At 40.0% G+C, this 26,155-nt stretch overlaps 1 protein-coding gene across 1 annotated transcript; it reads right to left on the reverse strand.

Moving 5' to 3' along the window:
• Window positions 1-9,308: 9,308 nt before the first annotated feature.
• On the reverse strand, window positions 9,309-18,553 carry LOC307051178 (uncharacterized protein; the record flags this gene model as incomplete). Its single annotated transcript, XM_079701521.1, is given in 4 exon segments — window positions 9,309-10,081; window positions 10,084-10,250; window positions 10,452-10,527; window positions 17,713-18,553. Coding segments are annotated over 4 exon segments (1,857 nt in total).
• Between the last annotated feature and the right edge of the window lie 7,602 nt (window positions 18,554-26,155).

Genomic DNA, 26,155 nt, shown 5'->3' on the forward strand with positions numbered 1-26,155 from the left:
TTTCATGTATTTGGTGGCTGGAGGGATGGAATGTGGACTGCCAGCTCTCCACAAAAATCTACTCTCTCCTTTTTCTGTAATGACAGAATCACAGCCTAGCAACATGGCTGACCACCTATGCTGTATTTCCCAGCCTCTCTTGCAGCTAGGTATTACCCAGTGTGGAATGTGAAAAGTACATGACACTTCAAGATTAGGCACTTTCTTCCCCTGTGCTTGCTGATTTCTTTCTTCTTCTTTTTTTAAAATCTAGAGTTCCCAGCTTCAACCTCACAGACAATAATAATGTTCAGGGAAATAGACAAGAAATAAAACATTGGGAACCTAGGTTTCTGATTGATTGAAAGGAGCAGAGTCACCCACTGATATAGAACTCTGACTGTTACATGAGAGGGGAATAAACTTCTACTTTGCTTGAGCCATTACTCTTTTATTTTTTTTTTAATTATTTATTTATTTTTAGCTATGTTGGGTCTTCGTTGCTGCCTGCAGGCTTTCTCTAGTTGCGGCGAGCCAGGGCTACTCTTTGTTGTGGTGCACGGGTTTCTCCTTGCAGTGGCTTCTCTTGTTGCAGAGCACGGGCTCTAGGTGCAAGGGCTTCAGTAGTTAGTTGTGGCATGCGGGGCTCAGCTGCTCTGTGACATATGGGATCTTCCCGGACCAGTGCTCGAACCCCTATTCCCTGCATTGGCAGGCAGATTCTTAACCACTGTGCCACCAGGGGGGTCCCCATTATTCATTTTAGTCTTTTTTTCTTTAGCAACTGTTATGGATTGAATTACATCCCTTTCCCAAATTTATGTGTTGAAATCCTAACCCCTAGTATTCAGAATGTGTCTGTTTTTGCACATAATAGTTAAGATGGGGCCATATTAGAGTAGGGTGAGTTCCTAATCCAAGGCAACTGGTTTCCTTATAAAAAGGGGACATTTGGAGATAGACATGCCCACAGGGAGGATGCCATGTAAAGATGAAGGCAGATATCTACAAGTCAAGGGACACTAAAGATAGCCAGTAAACCACCAGAAGTGAGGGGAGAGGCATGGAACAGACTCTCCCTTATAGCCTCAGAAGAAACCAACCTGCTAATGCCTTGATCTCAGACTTGTCTCCAGAACTGTAAGACAATAAATTTCTGTTATTTAAGCCATATAGTTTGTGGTATTTTGTTATAGAAGCCCTATTACAGCAAGTAGGCTATTCATCCTACCTAATACAAAAATTAGTATAAGAGGGCTTCCCTGGTGGCGCAGTGGTTGAGAGTCCGCCTGCTGATGCAGGGGACGCGGGTTCGTGCCCCGGTCTGGGAGGATCCCACATGCCGCAGAGCGGCTGGGCCTGTTAGCCATGGCCGCTGAGCCTGCGTGTCCGGAGCCTGTGCTCCACAACGGGAGAGGCCACAACAGTGAGATGCCTGCGTACTGCAAAAAATAAAAAAATTAATAAAAATAAAAATTAGTATCAGAAATGGGGTGTTGCAATCACAAAAATCAAAAATTAGTTGCATTAGCTTAGTGACCTGCTGGTAAGGTCACAAGTATTGCAGACTGGATAACTGACCCTTATTATGTCAAAGAACAACATTTGGTAATGTCATCACCTGCAATCACCTACCTGAAAGCTAGATCATATGTCTACTAAGCCTGTGTTTCTAGAAGTGATTGTAAAGAGTTAGAATGTCACTGTAAGTGGGCTGCTCCTTGCTGCTTTCAGCAAGGAATCACAAGGAAGAGATGCTCTTACACAAGAACTGGCCACTTTTCAAAGTCAGGAACATCAGAAGTTTGGAAGAGCCAACAGCTTCCTGGCCCCCTAAACAGGATAAACAAGGATCCTGCCCAAGGCTGTTGTTTCAGATGACCATTAATGGAGAATGACAAAGATGTAGATAGTTCAATGAAGCAAATACTGCAAATTAAATAGACACAAGAATTCTGGCTAGAAAAGAACACTGAATGTTCTAACAATGAAACTAGCTAGAAGCAACTAGACCAGATGTCTACTAAGGTTTCTTTTTTTTTTTTTTTTTTTTTTATTGTCTCTTCTTTTTTTTTTTTTTTTTTTTTTTTTTTTTTTTTTTTTATTTTTTGCTTTATCACAAATTTAATCAGTTATATGTATACATATGTTCCCATATCCCCTCCCTTTTGCGTCTCCCTCCCACCCTCCCTATCCCACCCCTCCAGGCGGTCACAAAGCACCGAGCTGATCTCCCTGTGCTATGCGGCTGCTTCCCACTAGCTATCTACCTTACGTTTGGTAGTGTATATATGTCCATGCCGCTCTTTCACTTTGTCACAGCTTACCCTTCCCCCTCCCCATATCCTCAAGTCCATTCTCAAGTAGGTCTGTGTCTTTATTCCTGTCTTACCCCTATGTTCTTCATGACCTTTTTTTTTCTTAAATTCCATATATATGTGTCAGCATACAGTATTTGTCTTTCTCTTTCTGACTTACTTCACTCTGTATGACAGACTCTAGGTCCATCCACCTCATTACAAATAGTTCAATTTCATTTCTTTTTATGGCTGAGTAATATTCCATTGTATGTATGTGCCACATCTTCTTTACCCATTCATCCGATGATGGACACTTAGGTTGTTTCCATCTCCGGGCTATTGTAAATAGGGCTGCTATGAACATTTTGGTACATGTCTCTTTTTGAATTATGGTTTTCTCAGGGTATATGCCCAGTAGTGGGATTGCAGGGTCATATGGTAGTTCTATTTGTAGTTTTTTAAGGAACCTCCATACCGTTCTCCATAGTGGCTGTACCAATTCACATTCCCACCAGCAGTGCAAGAGTGTTCCCTTTTTTCCACACCCTCTCCAGCATTTATTGTTTCTAGATTTTTTGATGATGGCCATTCTGACTGGTGTGAGATGATATCTCATTGTAGTTTTGATTTGCATTTCTCTAATTAGTAAAGATGTTGAGCATCCTTTCATGTGTTTGTTGGCAGTCTGTATATCTTCTGTGGAGAAATGTCTATTTAGGTCTTCTGCCCATTTTTGGATTGGGTTGTTTGTTTTTTTGTTATTGAGCTGCATGAGCTGCTTATAAATTTTGGAGATTAATCCTTTGTCAGTTGCTTCATTTGCAAATATTTTCTCCCATTCTGAGGGTTGTCTTTTGGTCTTGTTTATGGTTTCCTTTGCTGTGCAAAAGCTTTTAAGTTTCATTAGGTCCCATGTGTTTATTTTTGTCTTTATTTCCATTTCTCTAGGAGGTGGGTCAAAAAGGATCTTGCTGTGATTTATGTCATAGAGTGTTCTGCCTATGTTGTCCTCTAAGAGTTTGATAGTGTCTGGCCTTACATTTAGGTCTTTAATCCATTTTGAGCTTATTTTTGTGTATGGTGTTAGGGAGTGATCGAATCTCATACTTTTACATGTCCCTGTCCAGTTTTCCCAACACCACTTATTGAAGAGACTGTCCTTTCTCCACTGTACATTCCTGCCTCCTTTATCAAAGATAAGGTGACCATATGTCCGTGGGTTTATCTCTGGGCTTTCTATCCTGTTCCATTGATCTATCTTTCTGTTTCTGTGCCAGTACCATACTGTCTTGATTACTGCAGCTTTGTAGTATAGTCTGAAGTCAGGGAGCCTGATTCCTCCAGCTCCATTTTTCGTTCTCAAGATTGCTTTGGCTATTCGGGGTCTTTTGTGTTTCCATACAAATTGTGAAATTTTTTGTTCTAGTTCTGTGAAAAATGCCAGTGGTATTTTGATAGGGATTGCATTGAATCTGTAGATTGCTTTGGGTAGTAGAGTCATTTTCACAATGTTGATTCTTCCAATCCAAGAACATGGTCCATCTCTCCATCTATTTGTATCATCTTTAATTTCTTTCATCAGTGTCTTATAATTTTCTGCATACAGGTCTTTTGTCTCCTTAGGTAGGTTTATTCCTAGATATTTTATTCTTTTTGTTGCAATGGTAAATGGGAGTGTTTCCTTGATTTCACTTTCAGATTTTTCATCATTAGTATATAGGAATGCCAGAGATTTCTGTGCATTAATTTTGTATCCTGCAACTTTACCAAATTCATTGATTAGCTCTAGTAGTTTTCTGGTAGCATCTTTAGGATTCTCTATGTATAGTATCATGTCATCTGCAAACAGTGACAGCTTTACTTCTTCTTTTCCAATTTGGATTCCTTTTATTTGCTTTTCTTCTCTGATTGCTGTGGCTAAAACTTCCAAAACTATGTTGAATAAGAGTGGTGAGAGTGGGCAACCTTGTCTTGTTCCTGATCTTAGTGGAAATGGTTTCAGTTTTTCACCATTGAGGACGATGCTGGCTGTGGGTTTGTCATATATGGCCTTTATTATGTTGAGGAAAGTTCCCTCTATGCCTACTTTCTGCAGGGTTTTTATCATGAATGGGTGTTGAATTTTGTCGAAAGCTTTCTCTGCATCTATTGAGATGATCATATGGTTTTTCTCCTTCAATTTGTTAATATGGTGTATCACGTTGATTGATTTGCGTATATTGAAGAATCCTTGCATTCCTGGGATAAACCCCACTTGATCATGGTGTATGATCCTTTTAATGTGCTGTTGGATTCTGTTTGCTAGTATTTTGTTGAGGATTTTTGCATCTATGTTCATCAGTGATATTGGCCTGTAGTTTTCTTTCTTTGTGACATCCTTGTCTGGTTTTGGTATCAAGGTGATGGTGGCCTCGTAGAATGAGTTTGGGAGTGTTCCTCCCTCTGCTATATTTTGGAAGAGTTTGAGAAGGATAGGCGTTAGCTCTTCTCTAAATGCTTGATAGAATTCGCCTGTGAAGCCATCTGGTCCTGGGCTTTTGTTTGTTGGAAGATTTTTTATCACAGTTTCAATTTCAGTGCTTGTGATTGGTCTGTTCATATGTTCTATTTCTTCCTGATTCAGTCTTGGCAGGTTGTGCATTTCTAAGAATTTGTCCATTTCTTCCAGGTTGTCCATTTTATTGGCATAGAGTTGCTTATAGTAATCTCTCACGATCTTTTGTATTTCTGCAGTGTCAGTTGTTACTTCTCCTTTTTCATTTCTAATTCTATTGATTTGAGTCTTCTCCCTTTTTTTCTTGATGAGTCTGGCTAATGGTTTATCAATTTTGTTTATCTTCTCAAAGAACCAGCTTTTAGTTTTATTGATCTTTGCTATTGTTTCCTTCATTTCTTTTTCATTTATTTCTGATCTGATTTTTATGATTTCTTTCCTTCTGCTAACTTTGGGATGTTTTTGTTCTTCTTTCTCTAATTGCTTTAGGTGCAAGGTTAGGTTGTTTAGTCGAGATATTTCCTGTTTCTTAAGGTGGGATTGTATTGCTATAAACTTCCCTCTTAGAACTGCTTTTGCTGCATCCCATAGGTTTTGGGTCGTCGTGTCTCCATTGTCATTTGTTTCTAGGTATTTTTTTATTTCCTCTTTGATTTCTTCAGTGATCACTTCGTTATTAAGTAATGTATTGTTTAGCCTCCATGTGTTTGTATTTTTTATAGCTCTTTTCCTGTAATTGATATCTAGTCTCATAGCATTGTGGTCGGAAAAGATACTTGATACAATTTCAATTTTCTTAAATTTACCAAGGCTTGATTTGTGACCCAAGATATGATCTATCCTGGAGAATGTTCCATGAGCACTTGAGAAAAATGTGTATTCTGTTGTTTTTGGATGGAATGTCCTATAAATATCAATTAAGTCCATCTTGTTTAATGTATCATTTAAAGCTTGTGTTTCCTTATTTATTTTCATTTTGGATGATCTGTCCATTGGTGAAAGTGGGGTGTTAAAGTCCCCTACTATGATTGTGTTACTGTCGATTTCTCCTTTTATGGCTGTTAGTGTTTGCCTTATGTATTGAGGTGCTCCTATGTTGGGTGCATAAATATTTACAATTGTTATATCTTCTTCTTGGATCGATCCCTTGATCATTATGTAGTGGCCTTCTTTGTCTCTTCTAGTAGTCTTTATTTTAAAGTCTATTTTGTCTGATATGAGAATTGCTACTCCAGCTTTCTTTTGGTTTCCATTTGCATGGAATATCTTTTTCCATCCCCTTACTTTCAGTCTGTATGTGTCTCTAGGTCTGAAGTGGGTCTCTTGTAGACAGCATATATATGGGTCTTGTTTTTGTATCCATTCAGCCAATCTGTGTCTTTTGGTGGGAGCGTTTAGTCCATTTACATTTAAGGTAATTATCGATATGTATGTTCCTATTCCCATTTTCTTAATTGTTTTGGGTTCGTTATTGTAGGTCTTTTCCTTCTGTTGTGTTTCTTGCCTAGAGAAGTTCCTTTAGCATTTGTTGTAAAGCTGGTTTGGTGGTGCTGAACTCTCTCAGCTTTTGCTTGTCTGTAAACGTTTTAATTTCTCCATCAAATCTGAATGAGATCCTTGCTGGGTAGAGTAATCTTGGTTGCAGGTTTCTCTCCTTCATCACTTTAATTATGTCCTGCCACTCCCTTCTGGCTTGTAGAGTTTCTGCTGAGAGATCAGCTGTTATCCTGATGGGGATTCCCTTGTGTGTTATTTGTTGTTTTTGCCTTGCTGCTTTTAATATGATTTCTTTGTGTTTAATTTTTGACAGTTTGATTAATATGTGTCTTGGCGTATTTCTCCTTGGATTTATTCTGTATGGGACTCTCTGTGCTTCTTGGACTTGATTAACTATTTCCTTTCCCATATTAGGGAAGTTTTCAACTATAATCTCTTCAAATATTTTCTCAGTCCCTTTCTTTTTCTCTTCTTCTTCTGGAACCCCTATAATTCGAATGTTGGTGCGTTTAATGTTGTCCCAGAGGTCTCTGATATTGTCCTCTGTTCTTTTCATTCTTTTCTCTTTATTTTGCTCTGCATTAGTTATTTCCACTATTTTATCTTCCACCTCACTTATCCGTTCTTCTGCCTCAGTTATTCTGCTATTGATCCCATCTAGAGTATTTTTCATTTCATGTATTGTGTTTTTAATCGATGCTTGATTCATCTTTAGTTCTACTAGGTCCTTGTTAACTGTTTCTTGCATTTTGTCTATTCTATTTCCAAGATTTTGGATCATCTTTACTATCATTATTCTGAATTCTTTTTCAGATAGACTGCCTATTACCTCTTCATTTGTTAGGTCTGGTGGGTTTTTATCTTGCTCCTTCTCCTGCTGTGTGTTTTTCTGTCTTCTCATTTTGCTTATGTTACTGTGTTTGGGGTCTCCTTTTTGCCGGCTGCAGGTTCGTAGTTCCTGTTGTTTTTGGTGTCTGTCCCCAGTGGCTAAGGTTGGTTTAGTGGGTTGTGTAGGTTTCCTGGTCGAGGGGACTAGTGCCTGTGTTCTGGTGGATGAGGCTGGATCTTGTCTTTCTGGTGGGCAGGTCCACGTCTGGTGGTGTGTTTTGGGGTGTCTGCAGACTTTTTATGATTTTAGGCCACCTCTCTGCTAATGGGTGGCGTTGTGTTCCTGTCTTGCTAGTTGTTTGGCATAGGGTGTCCAGCACTGTAGCTTGCTGGTCGTTGAGTGAAGCTGGGTGCTGGTGTTGAGATGGAGATCTCTGGAAGATTTTCGCCGTTTGATATTATGTGGAGCTGGGAGGTCTCTTGTGGACCAGTGTCCTGAAGTTGGCTCTCCCACCTCAGAGGCACAGTACTGACTCCTGGCTCCTCAATTTGGGATGATTTGTTGTCTATTCATGTATTCCACAGATGCAGGGTACATCAAGTTGATTGTGGAGCTTTAATCCGCTGCTTCTGAGGCTGCTGGGAGAGGTTTCCCTTTCTCTTCTTTGTTCTCACAGCTCCCGGGTCTCAGCTTTGGATTTGGCCCCGCCTCTGCGTGTAGGTCGCCGGAGGGCGTCTGTTCTTCGCTCAGACAGGAAAGGGTTAAAGGAGCAGCCTCTTCGGGAACTCTGGCTCACTCAGGCCGGGCGGGAGGGAGGGGCACGGAGTGCGGGGCGAGCCTGCAGCGGCAGAGGTCGGCGTGACGTTGCACCAGCCCGAGGCGCGCCGTGCGTTCTCCCAGGGAAGCCGCCCCTGGATCCCGGGACCCCGGCAGTGGCGGGCTGCTCAGGCTCCCGGAAGGGCGGTGTGGACAGTGACCTGCGCTCGCACACGGGCTTCTTGGCGGCGGCAGCAGCAGCCCCAGCGTCCCACGCCCGTCACTGGGCTCCGCGCTTTCAGTCGCGACTCGCGCCCGTCTGTGGAGCCCCTTTAAGCAGCGCTCTTAATCCCCTCTCCTCGCGCAGCAGGAAACCAAGAGGGAAGAACAAGTCTCTTGCCTCTTCGGCAGCTCCAGAGTTTTCCCGGACTCCCTCCCGGCTAGCTGTGGCACATTAGCCCCCTTCAGGCTGAGTTCTCGCCGCCAGCCCCAGTCCTCTCCCTGCGCTCTGACCGAAGCCCGAGCCTCAGCTTCCAGCGCCGCCCGCCCCGGCGGGCGAGCAGACAAGCCTCTCGGGCTGGTGAGTGCCGCTCGGCACCGATCCTCTGTGCGGGAATCTCTCCGCTTTGCCCTACCCAGGTATGTGGGGAGTTTCTTGCCTTTTGGGAGGTCTGGGGTCTTCTGCCAGCGTTCAGTAGGTGTTCTGTAGGAGTTGTTCCACGTGTAGCTGTATTTCTGGTGTATCCGTGAGGAGGAAGGTGATCTCCGCGTCTTACTCTTCCGCCATCTTACCCGGAAGTTCTACTAAGGTTTCTGAAGCAACTATGTTGCTAAAAAATCCGAGTTCAGTCTGAAAAATCTTATGACTTCTGAGCTTTTGCCTCGGGTCTCTTTCTTATAGCAGCGTAACCTGACCCTTAACCCAATGTGGGGCTTGAATCCTGGTCTCTCTGGTTTCCAGAGTACTTCCTTCTTTTTTTTTGTGGTACGCGGGCCTCTCACTGCTGTGGCCTCTCCCGTTGCGGAGCACAGGCTCCGGACGCGCAGGCTCAGCGGCCATGGCTCATGGGCCTAGCCGTTCCGTGGCATGTGGGATCCTCCCGGACCGGGGCACGAACCCATGTCCTCTGCATCGGCAGACAGACTCTCAACCACTGCGCCACCAGGGAAGCCCCAGAGTACTTCCTTTTAACCATTATGTGTTCTTTAGGCTGCAGTTTAAGTGCCACAAGATCAGGGATTTTCTTTGTTCCCTGCCAGACTCTTGAAAGACTGTAAATAGTAAACAGTAAATAGTAAAATGTGACAGATATTCAATAAATATCTGTCGGAAGGATGAGGTAATAAACAAATGAACCAAGAGTGATATGAAGGAACTATCTAAGACTGGGACTGTGCCCTGAAGTTCAGAACAGATGGGTGCTGTATTTGGACAGACATTCCAATGCTGTGTTCACCGAATAAAAACTGGCCTCCTGCTGATGACGGCTCCCAAGGCGCCCTTCATGTCGTTGTTGCGTAGACTGTAGATGAAGGGGTTCAGCATGGGAGTGACCACGGTGTACATCACTGCAGCGGTTGTGTCCTTCTGGGCCATGCGGGAGGACATGGGGCAGAAATAAACCCTGATGAGTGTGCTGTAGAACAGGGACACCACAGAGAGGTGAGAGCCACAGGTGGAGAAGGCCTTCCGCTTGCTTCTGGTGGACAGGATCCTCAACGCAGCAGCAAAGATGTGCGTGTAGGATACCAAGATGCCCACAAAGGGGGTGATGATGGGCAGGGCACCCACGGTGTACACCATTGCATTGTTGAGAAAGGTGTCAGAGCATGGGAGCTTCAGCAGACGGCTGAGGTCACAGAAGAAATGGGGGACCTGGTTGTGGATGCAGAATGAGAGGCGGGTCAGTAATATCGTATAAGTCAAGGCATTCCCAAAGGTTGCAGTCCAGGGTGCTGCCACCAGGAGGCTACAGAGCTGTGGTATCACAGACGTGGCATAGTGCAGAGGGTGACAGATGGCCACATGGCGGTCATAGACCATGGAGGTCAGCAGGAAGCTGCCTATGCCGGCAAACCACATGAAGAAGAACATCTGGGTCAGGCAGAGAGCATAAGGAATCCCTTTGTGTCCTGACACGTGATTGGCCAGCATCTTGCAGATGATGGTGGAGGTGTAGCAAATGTCCAAAAAGTCCAGGTTGGCCAGGAAAAAGTACATGGGAGCTGGACGTCGATGGCGATGGCCAAGATAATGAGTAGGTTCCCCAGTTCTGTGACCAGGTACATGCTCGGGAAGAGTATGAACAGCAGCTGCTGTTGCTTGGGGTCCTCCGAGAAGCCCAGGAACAGGAACTCAGAGAGCAGGGTGAGATTTGCCCCTTCAACGGCCATCCTGAATCAATCAGAAATGACACGGAGGAGCTGTCCAGGGTCCTGGCCAAGGCCAGCCTCTCTTTGCACCCTGGATCTCATCCCCTCTTGTTAGTTCAGCCATTCATCAGTTCTTCCCACTCCCTCCTACAACAGGACCCTCCCCCACCATTTGCTGCATCATTTCCATCAGTGAACACACCATTCATTCCCCACAGCCCACCTGCAAGATGTCACCTGGAGCTTGGTAGACAGCTCCCAAGCACACTGACCATTTCTCACTTCCATCACGTGTATCTCTATGCCCCAAGGCTTCATCTGGTCACCAGAGTAGGCTCAGCCTGCACACAGGGTAACATGGAAGTGTTGGGGGTTGGCACCCCAAGAGTGTCTTTTGGCCAGTGAGGGACAGGCCTTGTTGGGTGAACGCCCCAGCTTCATCACTTCTGAGTAAAGCAGTTCTGGGGAGTGTTCTCTCAAGGATCCCTAGAAAGATGACCCCTCAGTTGCCAAGAGTGGTAACCTACTTATCCACACCTCCTTTCTCCAAACACTCATTGGGTCTCCTGGGATTATTTCCCAAATAAACTATTTGCGCTCAAGTTCTTGACTCAGAACATGCTTTGGGGCGATTTCAAACTAAAATGCAAGGATTCCAAAAAATCTGTTTTTGAAGGAATCCCTTCTTTGTCCCAAATACCCCTCCTGCTACAACTCCCCTTTCTCTGCTCCATTAGATCTCATACTCCTCAAAAACATTGCCTGTCCTTGCATGTCAAGAGCAACCATGACCTCCTATTGCTAATCCAAGGCTAGTATAGAGTCAGTATGCACCAGCACACTAGTCCCATTGCTAAAATCTAGAAAGATTTGTCAGAGGCTGGAGTATACCCTTAAAGAACATCCAAAGAATAATAAAATTAATTAGCAATACAAATTATAATATAAACGCACTTTCAAGTTTACCATTGTTGAATGTTGTAATGAGCTTTGATACATGGGCAACATCTGAGAAACATTTGCAAAACTTTTTGCCAGTTTAGCTACTGTCACTGTGAGCAGTGTGGTTGTGTGCTTATAAAATTATCTGTGCTATAGGAGAAGTACCAGTTTATCATTACCCGCAAATTTTGAGGTTGGTCCTGGTTTTAAATAGTTAAGATTTACTTTGGTTTTTATTGTTTGTGCATTGTAGTTTTTGTCTAAATTTTCAGTGTGCAATGTTCTCATAATTATAAAATCAAAAGTTTACAATAAACATGAAAAGAAAACATCCAGAATGAAAAGGCAACAAAGCTTGGATAATGTTCCCTTTAAATATTGCTGTATTTTTGGAAGAATAGAAAAGAAATGATATTCACGGTGAATAGCAGTCCTGGAACATCTGATACTTGCAGAAGTTGAGCAACCTGGAACCGTTTTGCTACTGTGTAAGACTCACTGTGAAATGTAACACTTAATTTATAATTTTGGAACGAAAAACAATTTTTTAAAATAAAAATATGGGTAGTTTATGGTAACAGGTGATATAAATATTGGGTCCAAGTGCTATTCAAAACCATTCATTAAAGTTGGAAGTGCTCATACTTAAATATTTCATCTGAATAGCAATCATGTTTTGTTCATTTTGGGCTCAAATAAAGAAAATTTGTAATGGTCAATGAGGAAAAAAGAAAAGAACATCATTATTCAGTGAGACACTAAAAAGCGTTTGAACAACAGAAAGTTCTGGGAAAAATTTATGTCAAAGTATTATATGTTGGTAAAGCAGACAGAAAGCATTTAGAAAGTAATACAGGACTTTTAATACACTCTAGTGTATGGTTAAAAGTAACTGAGACTTTTCAGATATGAAATAATTAACAGAATTTCAAAAAATGTAATTTTGATGTAGGCATGACATTGCCATTCTGACACATGCACCTGCTTATGGTAAAACCCATTTACTGGAAAGAGAAAATACCTTTTTGGAAAACTACATCAGGTCAGTAAAATTTCAGCCATTACCAGTAAAGTTTCATCCGTGTCACTAACTATTTTTTCCCTGCAATTTATTTATAAAGTGAAATTCAAGACTTTGAAGGTAGTTTAAGTTTGTTGATCACATGAGGTTGTGATTTATTTCAGACATTTGAAATAAAATTGGAAAAAAGTAAAAAACAGAATTACATTTACTGACTCTGAAACATGGTCAAATGATGTCTGAGATGATCGGATGGTGTTTTAGAAATGTCTTCTCAATGAAAAGTAGTCACATGAAGACCTTCTTGGCTTTTATACAGATATAATATAAATTTGGGGTTTCAGGCAAAAGTTACAAAACTTCCTGGATATTTTAATTTGGTTTCATTTAAGTCCCTTTGTTCAGTTATCTCTGGGTGATTCAAAAAAGGTATAATTCAAATGAAACACTTTAAACATTTTCTGTATGCCACCATGCATCCAATAAACACAGAGAGAATAAACCAACATATCTAAAAAGCTGGGGATTGAAATAGTGAAAACAAGAAGAGTATTTGGATCCAGATGGACAACCTGAGGGGCTGGAGCTGTAAGAGCAGCCTGAAAATCATGTCAAGTCTTGTAAATTCTTCTCAATAAAAATTACGAGAAAGGAGTTAACATTAGAAAATAATTATGTGTGTGCTTTTTTTTTTGAGGATTTGGATTTAATAAATGCAGTTCTAACAGGGATATCAACACTTCATTCAGTCTTACAAGAAAGGAATGTTTCAGTTGTTAAAGCTGACAATAATTTGATATATAAAAAGTATTGTTACCAAAGGAGAGGGGGAGGGATAAATTAGGAAATTGGGGTCAACATATACACGCTACTGTATATAAAATAGATAATCGGGACTTCCCTGGTGGTCCAGTGGTTAAGACTCCGAGCTCCCAATGCAGAGGCTCCAGGTTTGATCAGCGAACAAAGATCCCACATACCCATCTAAGCCCACACGATGCAGCTACTGAGCCTGTGCACTCTAGAGCCCACACACCACAATGAAGACCCAGCACAGCCAAAATAAATTAATTTAAAAAATAGATAATCAACAAGGGCCTACTGTATAGCACAGGGAACTCTACTCAATACTCTGTAATAACGTACATGGGAAAAGAATCTGGAAAAGAATGGATGTATGTATAACTGAATCACTTTGCTGCACACCTGAAATTAACAAAACATTGTAAATCAACTATACTCTAATATAAAATAAAAAATTAAATTCAAAAAAGAAAACAAATTTATGCTTTCCAGAAAAAAAATAAAAAGTATTGAGCACTTGCAAATAAAGAAAACGACGAAAGAGAAATGTAAGATAATTATAGAAATGATATTCCATTTGAAAACCAACAAAATAAATAATCAATCCCAGGTGTGGGATGGAAACTCTTAGGGGATCCTCTACTAACTCTTATGAAAATGAATTTGTTGTTTGAGGACAAGATAAACTTATTGAATCCTAGAAGTTGATCGAAGTATATCCATGCAGCTCTGTGGAACAAATATTAATAAAATTAAGCTGATCAAATAAATAGGACAATTAAACCATTCCTAGGACTTAATCACACAGAGAGGTATTGAATATATAAAAATCTCAGACAGGGTTATGAGAGCTAGGACTTTGCTTTTAATTTTAATTCTGTTAGTTTAGTAGAAACTAAGAGAGGACTCAGCACCTTGTACAATGCTATTGACATTAAAAGAAAAGCATTATTTTTTTTTTTTTTTTTTTTTTTTTTGTGGTACGCGGGCCTCTCACTGTTGCGGCCTCTCCCGTTGCGGAGCACAGGCTCCGGACGCGCAGGCCCAGCAGCCACGGCTCACGGGCCCAGCCGCTCCGCGGCATATGGGATCCTCCCAGACCGGGGCACGAACCCGTATCCCCTGCATCGGCAGGCGGACTCTCAACCACTGCGCCACCAGGGAGGCCCAGCATTATTTTTTTAAAGCTGCAAGAGACCTAGTGACGATCACCTTCAAATCTGTCCCTCCCTTCTCATTTCTGATCTCATCTCCTGTGCTCATTCTGGTTTCTTTGATGGTCCTTGAATAATCCAGAGATGCTCCTGCCTCAGGGCCTTTGCATTTGCTGTTCCCTCTGCTTAGAACACTCTTTTCCCCAGATATTCATATAGCTCTGATTTCTACTTCGGGCCCCTATGATAATATTTCCATTAATCAGTTAGGAGGAGGTTTTACAAAAGTAAATTAGATCTCGTCCTTCACATAGTACTTTCCTCCCAGTAATATTTGGAGTAAAATTCCAAATCCTGGTGCAACTGCTATGGAAAACAAATGGAGTTTCCTCAAATATTAAAAATAGAACTACCATATGATCTGGCAATTCCACTTCTTTTATTTCCTTATATCCAAAGGAAATAAAAATGGGACATTGAAGAGATACCTGCATCCTCATGTCCATTGCAGCATTGTTTACAATAGTTGAGATATGGAAACAATGGAAGAATGGATAAAGAAGATGTGGTTTTATATAATATTCATATAATATATATATGAATATTATTCAACTATGAGAAAGAAGGAAATCCTGCCATTTGCGACAACATGGATATACCTTGAGGGCCTTATGCTAAGTGAAATAAGCCAAACAGGGAAAGACAAATACTGCATGGTATCAAATGTATATGGAATCTTAAAAAAAAAAAAAAAAAGTGAAAAAAACATCCGAATTCTGCAAAGTCTAGGTCCTGCTCACCTCCCTCATCTCCATTTATATCATTGTCTCCCAGCCACACAGGTCTCTTTGACCAAGATTTATTCTTCCCCAGGACCTTTGCACTTGCTCTTTCCTCTGCCTCAAATGTTCTTCCTTCAGGACTTTGCTCCAGCTTTCAAGACCCATCTCAAATCCTTCCCTCTCCTATAGCTCAGCACACAGTGGCTGCTCAATCCTCTGTCCTCTAATGATTTGTGTTCTCTGGACCTGGAGAGGAACCTTCTTTCTGGGTCCCTCTGCCTGCTGCCCTGTTTCTCTCCTCCCCTGCCCAGGAAGTCTACACTCCCTGTCTCACTTCCTTGTTGATTCATTGACCCCTTTTTGGGCATCTTCACTGAGGCTTTCCCCAAGCTGTGGACAGGAATTCTGAGATGATGACAGAGTCCCCCTCCCAACCCAGCAATTCCACCACAGAGGAATTCTCTTGAAGGTGCACTGTGAGGCATGTTCAAGGAGGTCTGGATTAAATCTCCACAATCAACTTGATGTACCCTGCATCAGTGGAATACCTGAATAGACAACAAATCATCCCAAATTGAGGAGGTGGACTTTGGGAGCAATGATATATATATATTTTCCCCTTTTCTCTTTTTGTGAGTGTGTATGTGTATGTTTCTGTGTGTGATTTTGTCTGTATAGCTTTCTTTTACCACTTGTCCTAGGGTTCTGTCTTTCCTTTTTTTGTTTGTTTGTTTTTGTGTTTGTTGTTAGTATAGTTTTTAGTGCTTGCTATCATTGGTGGATTTGTTTCTTGGTTTGGTTGCTCTTTTCTTTCTTTCTTTCTTTCTTTCTGTTTCTTCTTTCTTTCTTTTATTACTTTTTAAATTAAAAAAATTTAATAATTATATTTTATTTTAATAACTTTATTCTATTTTATTTTATTTTATTTTTCTTTCTCTTTTTCTCCCTTTAATTCTGAGCCATGTGGATGACAGGCTCTTGGTGCTCCAGCCGGCCGTCAGGGCTGTGCATCTGAGATGGGAGAGCCGAGTTCAGGACATTGGTCCACCAGAGACCTCCCAGCTCCATGTAATATCAAAAGGAGAAAAACTCCCAGAGATCTCCATCTCAACGCCAAGACTCAGCTCCACTCAATGACCAGCAAGCTACAGTACTGGACACCCCATGCCAAACAACTAGCAAGACAGGAACACAAACCCACCCATTAGCACAGAGGCTGCCTAAAATCATAATAAGGTCACAAACACCCCAAAACACACCACCAGATGTGGACCTGCCCACCAGAAAGGCAAGATCCAGCCTCATCCACCAGAACACAGGGACTAGTCCCCTCCACCAGGAAGCCTACACAACCCACTGAACCAACCTTAGCCACTGGGGGCAGACACCAAAAACAATGGGAACTACGAACCTGCAGCCTGTGAAAAGGAGACCCCAAATACGTAAGTTAAGCAAAATGAGAAGACAGAGAAACACATAGCAGATGAAGGAGCAAGGTAAAAACCCACCATACCAAAAAAATGAAGAGGAACTGGCAGTCTACCTGAAAAAGAATTCAGAAAAATGATAGTAAAGATGATTCAAAATCTTGGAAATAGAATGGAGAAAACACAAGAAACATTTAACAAGGACCTAGAAGAACTAAAGAGCAAACAAAAAATGAACAACACAATGAATGAAATTAAAAATTCTCTAGAAGGAATCAAGAGCAGAATAACTGAGGCAGAAGAATGGATAGTGACCTGGAAGATAAAATAGTGGAAATAACTAATGCAGAGCAGAATAAAGAAGACATTCCACAAGGACCCTCTTCCTGGATCCTCAGTCCTATATTCCCAAACACCAGAGTGGGAGTCAGACAGACATAAAGGTCCATGGGACTCTATTTATTCACATGTTATGTGACCCCCATCAACGTTTCCCATCGGCATAATGAAGATACCCATAGGTAGCCTCTGACCTCTCTTTGTGCCATCTTGAGATAGCACTCTGCCTTTCAACACACTCCCCCAAAAGATACAACTTTAGCATAGTAATGAGAAATTTATATTTCACTGAAGGTTATGGGTGGGGAAAAGGGAAAAAGATTTCTGTAAGATGTGAGATAATAACACACTTTAACATGTCTATGTGCTTACCTAAGCATTGACCCCTCTTCCCTTTCTCCTTCCCTTCTCCCCCCCTTCCTCTAAATCACTCTCTTTGTTTCTCTCTTACTTTTCCTCACTCCCTCATTTTTCCTTCTATTTCTTCTTTCTCATATCTCATGCACAAATAGCCCTGTAATTAGTAAACCATTTCCTTGGAGACAAATAGTTTATTCTTTTTTTAAACTTGCTATAGCTAAAAAGATAATTATAAACACTAGGCACAGTGCTTGATATATAGAAAAATTTCAATGCTTACTGGTTTTTATTATTATTTTGTTATTCTTTTTTATCTTATATTGGTGGGAAGAGAGGAAAATAAAGTCTTTTCTTGCTTGCCCACTCAGAAAGAACCATGGGCATCAGGACCAATGCTCATTCACGGGATGCTCCCAACATGCCCATAGATATAATACATTTTAAGGAATAGATGATGGGATGGAGTTCATCACACTGGGTCATAAATGAGAGATCGTGGTGACAAAAGGGTGGCAAATTGAGGAAAAACGAAGAGCTAGCATAGAGTGTAGATATTTTAACACAACTGAAGCCCTACCACAGTTCTATGGGGACATATATTATTATCCCAGCCCCTTTATTGTATTTCTTTTCCACGAAACTGGCCATCAGCAGCTTAGGGGAAAGAATTTTCTACAGAAACTTCTCTTTATGGCGCTCTTCAGCTCCTTATTCCTGAGGCTGAAAATGATCGGGCTAAGAAAGGGGGTAAAGACTGTATAGGTGGTGGCCATCAGTGTGTTACTGTCCATAGAATGGGGTCCCTTGGGCTTGAGGTAGATGATGGAGGCAAAACTGTAGTGCACCACCACTATGGTGAGGTGGGATACACAGGTGGAGAAGGTCTTGTGCCAGCCCTCAGCAGAGGGGATCCTCAAGATGGCAGCCACGATGAAGACATAGGAGAGGATGATGAAGAATAAGCACCCCAGCAGGGCTGTGACACAAACCATGATCACAACCATGGTGACAGGGGCTGTTTCCTTCCCACATGCCAATTTCAAGAGGGCAAGCACATGACAGGCAAAATGATGAATCTCATTAGACCTACAGAATGTGAGATGAAAAACTATCAATGTCACCATCATGCCCATGACTGAGCCACCAGCCCAGCACCAGGACACAAGACGGGCACAGTCACGGGGGCTCATGAGCATGTTGTAGTGCAGGGGGTGGCAGATGGCCACATAGCGGTCATAGCCCATGATCATGAGCAGTAAGGAATGGGTGAAGCCAAACGTGAAGGAGAAGAATATCTGGCTGGCACAAGCCACAAAGGTAATGGAGTGGTGGTTGGAGAGCATGTCGATCAGCATTCGAGCGGTGATGGCAACAGTGAACAGAATCTCAGAGATGGAGAGGGCACACAGGAAGAGGTACATTGGTGTGTGGAGGCTGTGCTCCCTCCAGATGGTGACCATGATGAGCAGGTTCCCCAGCAGCGTAAACAGGTACATCAGCAGGTACAGTAGGAAGAAGGTGGGCAGGAGCCGCTGAGGGAAGTTGGAGAACCCAATGAGGATGAATTCAGCCACTGTGCTATAGTTCTGCCCAGACAAGGATGCTGCATCTGGTGAGATCAGAAACAGAATGAGGGCACAGTGGTTAAAACAGAGGCTCTAGGGCTTCCCTGGTGGCACAGTGGTTGGGAGTCCGCCTGCCGATGCAGGGGACACGGGTTCGTGCCCTGGTCTGGGACATCCCGCGTGCCGCGGGGCGGCTGGGCCCGTGGGCCGTGGCCACTGAGCCTGCGCGTCCGGAGCCTGCGCGTCCGGAGCCTGTGCTCCGCGGCGGGAGAGGCCACAGCGGTGAGAGGCCCGCATACCGCAAAACAAAAAAAAAACAACACAAAAAAACCCAGAGGCTCTAACATAGATTAAATGACAATTGAAGAGGTTTATACTATATAACTATTTTCTTAACTTGTTTGGGTCTCAAAATCTTCATCAGTAAGATGGAGTAAATCGTAATAGTTGTTATCATTCAGTGGTGTGATAAAAATAAAATGAGATCAGTATATTAAAAGCTTAAGACACAGTTTGGCTCCTGGGTTTTTATTAACAGTGACTGCAAAATGAAAACTTCCATTTTTGGAGGCACTGAAGACAGACAGAGATGATCAGGGTCATATTCTCTTGAATAATTGATCAGGGTCATATTCTCTTGAATAATGTGCTTGTTCTAGAAAATATTTATTTCGTTCTTGGAGTTCTGAAAGTTTTTTCCTCTGAGAGTCTTTGTCTTTTAACACATTTGTATTTATTTTAATACTGTTTTAATAGTACTCTTTTTTCCATATTATTTCATATTTATATTTACTATTCTAAATGAGCTGAACAGAAAATTTGAAAATAAAAGGATAGAATATATACAAGGAAAATATGTACCAAGTGACAGCTGAGGCAGTAATTTTGAAAACAGACAAAATGAAATTTAAGGAAACAATAATTATAATATCTTCATGAATAATTGCCACTCAAAGAATCAGACTTCCCTGGAGAAACATTCTGGTAAAGGAAGCAAGGTTAGGACATCTTGTGCCAGTGTGAAATGAAACTTTCAGTGAGTAAAGGCTTAATGTTAAATGGATGCCAGAACCAGATTGCATGTATGCCCATTGGCCAAAGTTGATTGCCAAAATGAAGGATCATTGTACAAAGAATGGAAGAACAAGCTAAATGACACCATGATGAAGCAATCAGACAAATCCAAAGGTGGAACATGGTACAGAACAATAGGTCTCATGTCATAGATACCACGGTCACTAAAGGATATGGAGAAATTCAAGGGACATAAAAACCAGATGCAATATAGGGTACTAGCTTGGGTATTGATTTATACAAACCAGTGTAAATTACTTTTAAGGCAACAGAGAAAACTTTGATTATGGTATGAATGAATAATTAGGTAGGTATAATATGAGATTATTATTTAGTTATTAATTTTATAGTTATTAATTTTAAATGTGACTTGTTATTTTGGCTGTGAAGAAAAACATTCTTAGTTTAAATGCATATTGAAATTAAAAATTACACAAACACACACACAAACTCCAAGAAAAAAAGAAGACTATTTTGTTAAGTATATGAGAACATTGTAATGATTTGCATAAATATTGTTAATCTATGTAATGGTATACCTTGGAATAGTAAGAAATAAATAATCCACACAGCTTCAGTGAAGTAGATATAAATAGAAAAGGTTAAATCAACAATAGATAGATACATGAAACTTGTAGTTAGACATTTTCATAGAATTTAGAAAGGCAATTTATGCATTTAATAATATTTAGAAATTAGGTATTGGATATATTTAGACTCTTCAACAAAGAGGGATTAAACATGTTTTAAACATTCAAGGGACTTTTACAAAAATTGACCTTGTATTTAGGACATAAAAAATTTCTCCATGAATTCCAAGTATAAATATGTAGATTACAGCACACTAAAAGTAGAAATTGATTGAGGAGTAGCTTTTCAAATCCCCTGTGTTTGGAAGATAAGTGTAGTATTAAATAATCTTTTGTTACAATAGTAAAACATAAAGTAAAATTTAATACTCATAATTAACTAATTTAAGCACCTAATGTCACATTTTAAGCTAACAGTACTGTGAAAGAAATACATAGCCTCAAATATATTTATGAAGAAACTTTTTCAAGAAGAAAGTCAGGCTTAATAAAATCAAAATCAAGTTGTAAAAGTTTAACAAGATAGAAACAGGAAGATGCCAATAAGAAAACACAAAAATTAAAATTGAGAAATAGCTAGAGAAATAAAGGATAGTTTAAAATTAATAAAAATAGTAAGAAAAATTCAAGTTAGGAAATTTGAAGAGTAGACTAAGGAAATAAATTCTTAGAAAACTATAAAGTTCCAAATCTGGAGAAAGAAAAAGCAGGGACCTTAGAGACTCAAGTAAATTTTAAAGGAATCGAAAAGGTTAGTGAAATGCTGCCCCTCCCCAATATCCTTGGCCCCAGTGTGTTTACAGGTGATCTCTCTTAAACTTTTAAGGAACATTTGAGGAGTATCTTATACCCATTCTTAAAAACCAGAAAAAACATATGAAATATGCTCACCCCATTTTGTTAAGTTAATGCAATCTTGATTCTAAACCAGGTAGCATGTTAATAAGAAAAGACAATTATGGGCCCATTTCACCTATCCATGCAGATTTTTAAATTCATAAGAAGACATAACCTAGTCAAATCCAGTGGTTTTTCAAAAACAATATATTACGAGAAAGAGGTTTTTGCTTCTCCCATGAATGACAGGGATGGTTCAGCATCAGAAAACCTATCAAGTGACTCATCAGGGGAATAAGCTAAAGCAGAAAATCATATAATTATTTCTATCAAGGCAGGATTATATTTCCTAAAATTCAAGTCCTTTTTATGATTTAAAAAATTGACATGTAATTGACACATAATATTGTTTTAGTTTTATATCTACAACATAATGATATGATATATGTACATCCATTTATTATTTTTAAAATCCTCTTTACAACATGTTGTGAAAGGGGATTTTCTTAGCTAGGTGAAGAATATACACCACAGGTACTGGCACAAAACAGACACATAGATCAGTGGAACATAATAGAGAGCCCAGAACTAAGCCCACATGCCTATTTTCAATTAATCTATGACAAAAAAAGGCAAGAATATACAATGAAGAAAAGACAGTTTCTTCAATAAGTTGTGCTAGAAAAACTGGACAACTCGATATAAAACAATGAAATTAGAACATTTACTCACAACATATCCAAAAATAAACTCAAAATGGATTAAAGACCTAAATGTAAGACTGGAAACAACAAAACTCCTGGAAGAAAATATAAGCAGAACACTCTCTGACATAAATCATAGCAATATTTTTTGGATCTGTCTCCTAAGGCAAAAATAAATAAATAAAAGCAATAATAAGCAAATGGAACCTAATTAAACTTAAAAGCTTTTGCACAGAAAAAGAAACACTTGACAAAACAAGAAGACAACCTTTGGAATGGGAGGAAGTTTGCAAATATTATGACTGACAAGGGGCTAATATCCAAAACATATAAGCAGCTCATAAATCTCAATAACAAAAAACAACCTAATCAAAAAATAGGCAGAAGACCTGCATCACCATTTTTCCAAAGAAAACGTATGATGGCTAACAGGAACGTGAAAAGATGCTCAACATTGCTAATTATTAGAGAAATGCAAGTTATAATAACACGAGCTATCACCTCACACCTGTCAGAATGGCTCCCATCAAACTCTACATATAACATATGTTGGAGATGATATGGAGAAAAGGGAAAACTTGTACCATATTGTTTGGAATGTAGATTGGTGCAGCCACTATGAAAAACAGTATGGAGGTTCCTAAAAAAACTAAAAATAGAACGACCATATCATCCAGCAATTCCACTCCTGACTATGTATCTGGAAGAAATGAAAACACTAATTTGAAAGTATACATGAACCTCAATGTTCACAGCAGCACTATGTATAATAGCCAAGATTTGGAAGCAGCCCAAGTGCTCATCAGCAGACATACAAATGGCTTAAGAAGATTAATAATATTATTAATATATAAATAACATATATATATAATGGAATATTATTCAGCCATAAAAAAGAATGGAATTTTGCATTGCAGCAACCTGGATGGACCTAGAGAATACCATGCTTAGTGAAATAAGAGAAATACAAATACTGCATGATATCATTTATATGTGGAATCTAAAAAATAATACAAACAAATTTATATGCAAAACAGATATAAAAAAAAAAACTAGTGGTTACCAAAGGGGAGAAGGAAGAGGGGAGGGGAAAATTAAGGGTATGGGATTAAGTGACACAAACTACTATGTATAAATGGATAAGCACCAAAGATATATTGTATAGCACAGGGCATTATAGCCATTGTCTTGTAATAACTTTCAATGGAGTATAATCTGCAAAACACTGAATCACTATGCTGTACACCAGAAAATATAGATATATGCTACAAACCCAGCAAATAATTTGCCAATAGGGAACTTTTAGATGCATTATTTTAGAAACAAGAACCCAAGGTTACTTACTGTCTCTGCTGTTCTTTAACATGGAACTGAAAGCCATGAGCAGTGCTCTAAGGAAAGGAAAAGAGAGAAACTATATCAGTTAGGAAGGGAAGAAACATGATCGTGTACATAAAGAAGGTGAAAGAATCAAGATGTAATATATTAGAACAAAAAGAAGCGCAATGCTGCAGAAGGCAAGATCAACTTCCGAAAAACATACATAATATTTCTCATAGTATTACATCAGTAATTATCATTCAAGACATAAAATTTAAGTAGGATAAGACTCTCAATGGTGACACAGACTATAAAGAAAAAGCCCTTGACCCATTTTAAGTAGTCATTCCCTATTTCCCTCTCTTCCAAACCCCTGGCAACCACTAATGTATCATATTTTCTCTTTCTATGGATATGCCACTGCTGGACATTTCGTATAAATGGAACCATACAATATGTGGCCTTCCGTGTCTGACTTCTTTCACTTAGCTGCATCCATGATGTAGCATGTATCAGTAATCCATTCACTTTTATGGCTAAATTCCTTGATCCTGTTTTCTTCATACTGTTTGAATACAAACTTACAAATACGTTGAGAGTGAAGCTCTGTTTTAATGGAACATCTATTAGGCCAATTCATTTAAAGAAGGTGAAAATGGAGATATTTTTGTGAAATGATAATCGTTGAGAAGCCTGAGCCAATTTGATAATGAAAAGTTTGGGAAATGTTGCAAAACATTATCTGCTTTGTATTAAAAGCCTTTTAAACAAGGGGGAAAAAAAGCCCTTGAACATTTTGTTCTCAGGATCCCCTTACAATAAAAAATTATTGAGTGCCCCAAATGGCTTTTGCTTGAGTGAGTTACAACTATCAATCTTGACCATTTCAGAAATTGAACCTGAGAATCCTTTTAAATATTTAGTAGAAGAACATTTAAAAGAACAGTAATAAACTTATTACATTCAGGCCAATATCACTGATGAACATAGATGCAAAAACCCTCAACAAAATACTAGCAAACAGAATCCAACAGCACACTAAAAGGATCATACACTATGATCAAGTGGGGTTTATCCCAGGAATGCAAGGATTCTTCAATATACGCATATCAATCAACGTGATACACCATATTAACAAATTGAAGGAGGAAAACGATATGATCATCCCAATAGATGCAGAGAAAGCTTTCGACAAAATTCAACCCCCATTTATGATAAAAACCCTACATTTTAATATAGTAACACTTTTAGGAAAATAACAACATTTTCAAAAACTAAGTAGTGAGAATAGTGGCCTTGTTTTACATTTTCACAAATACGTTCAACATCTGGCCTGATGGGAGACAACTTGATGCTGGTGTCCGATTCTTCATTTAGTCTGTGGCAATACATTGTTTTACTTGAAGCACATGACAAAAATGCATCGTCACATGGGAAAGTAAGGACCTGATGGACCCCCCCAGAAATGGTCTCTGGAACCCCCCTGCGGTCTCATATCACACTTTGAAAACCTCTGATATAAAATACCTAGGATTTAACAAAAGATATGCAATACCTCCAAAGACAAATATTTTAGCCAATAATAAAAACATAGAAGATGATTTGAATACATGGAAAAGAGTCTATACTCTAGGATGAAATGATCTAATACGGTAATGATACCACTTCTTCCCTAAATTTCACCATCAGTACAATTGCATTTACAACTCCAGTGAATGGATTATAAACTTAATAACTGTCTTAAATTTCCACTAAAAATAAACTCAGTGCAAAACTATATTAATCATAAATTGGAGTAAACAGGAGAAATACATCCTCCCAGGTATTGTGACACATTATAGTCATAGCCATTTTGAAAATGTAAACCAAGAACAGACATAAACACTGGTAAATTGATTAGATATCTTAGAAAATATCCCATTATTATTCAAAATCTAATATATGATAAAGGTGGCAGCAAAAATAAAGGAAAAGATGCCTTGTTTCACTAGTTTGTGGGGGGAAAACTGCTCCTTTTATGAAGGAAAGTAAATCTGAATTTCTGCCCAAGACCACATGCAAAGGTGGAATCCAGATGGATTCAAGACATAAATGTGAAATATAAACCATAAATTTAATAGGAGAAAGTGTATGAGAATTACTTTGTTGATCTAGCCGTGGAGAAAACCTCCTAAACAAAACTACTAGGCTATTTGTAATGAGGTGGATAGACCTAGAGTCTGTCATACAGAGTGAAGTAAGTCAGAAAGAGAAAGACAAATAACGTATGCTAACACATATATATGGAATTAAAAAAAAATGTCATGAAGAACCTAGGGGTAAAACGGGAATAAAGACACAGACCTACTTGAGAATGGACTTGAGGATATGGGGAGGGGGAAGTGTAAGCTGTGACAAAGCGAAAGAGAGGCATGGACATGTATACACTACCAAACGTGAGGTAGATAGATAGTGGGAAGCAGCCGCAGAGCACGGGGAGATCAGCTCGGTGCTTTGTGATTGCCTGGAGGGGTGGGAGGGGGAGGGTGGGAGGGAGGGAGATGCATGAGGGAAGGGATGTGGGAACGGATGTATATGTATGACTGATTCACTTTGTTATAAAGCAGAAACTAATAAAAAAAATTAAAAAAAAAAAAAACTACTAGGGACTTCCCTGGTGGCACAGTGGTTGAGAATCTGCCTGCTGGTGCAGGAGACAGGAGTTTGAGCCCTGGTCCAAGAAGATCCCGCATGCTGCGGAGCAACTAAGCCCGTGCGCCACAGCTCCTGAGCCTGCACTCTAGAGCCCAAGAGCCACACCTACTGAGCCCGCGTGCTGCAACCACTGAAGCCCACACACCTAGAGCCCGTGCTCCGCAACAAGAGAAGCCACCACAATGAGAAGCCCGCACGCTGCAATGAAGAGTAGCCCCCGCTCACCGCAACTAGAGAAAGCCTGCACGCAGCCATGAAGACCCAATACAGCCAAAAATAAATTAAATAAAAACAACTTCTAAAGCACAAGCCTT

The sequence above is a fragment of the Hyperoodon ampullatus genome, assembly GCF_949752795.1.
Source record: "Hyperoodon ampullatus genome assembly, chromosome: 4".
Lineage (NCBI taxonomy): Eukaryota > Metazoa > Chordata > Mammalia > Artiodactyla > Ziphiidae > Hyperoodon > Hyperoodon ampullatus.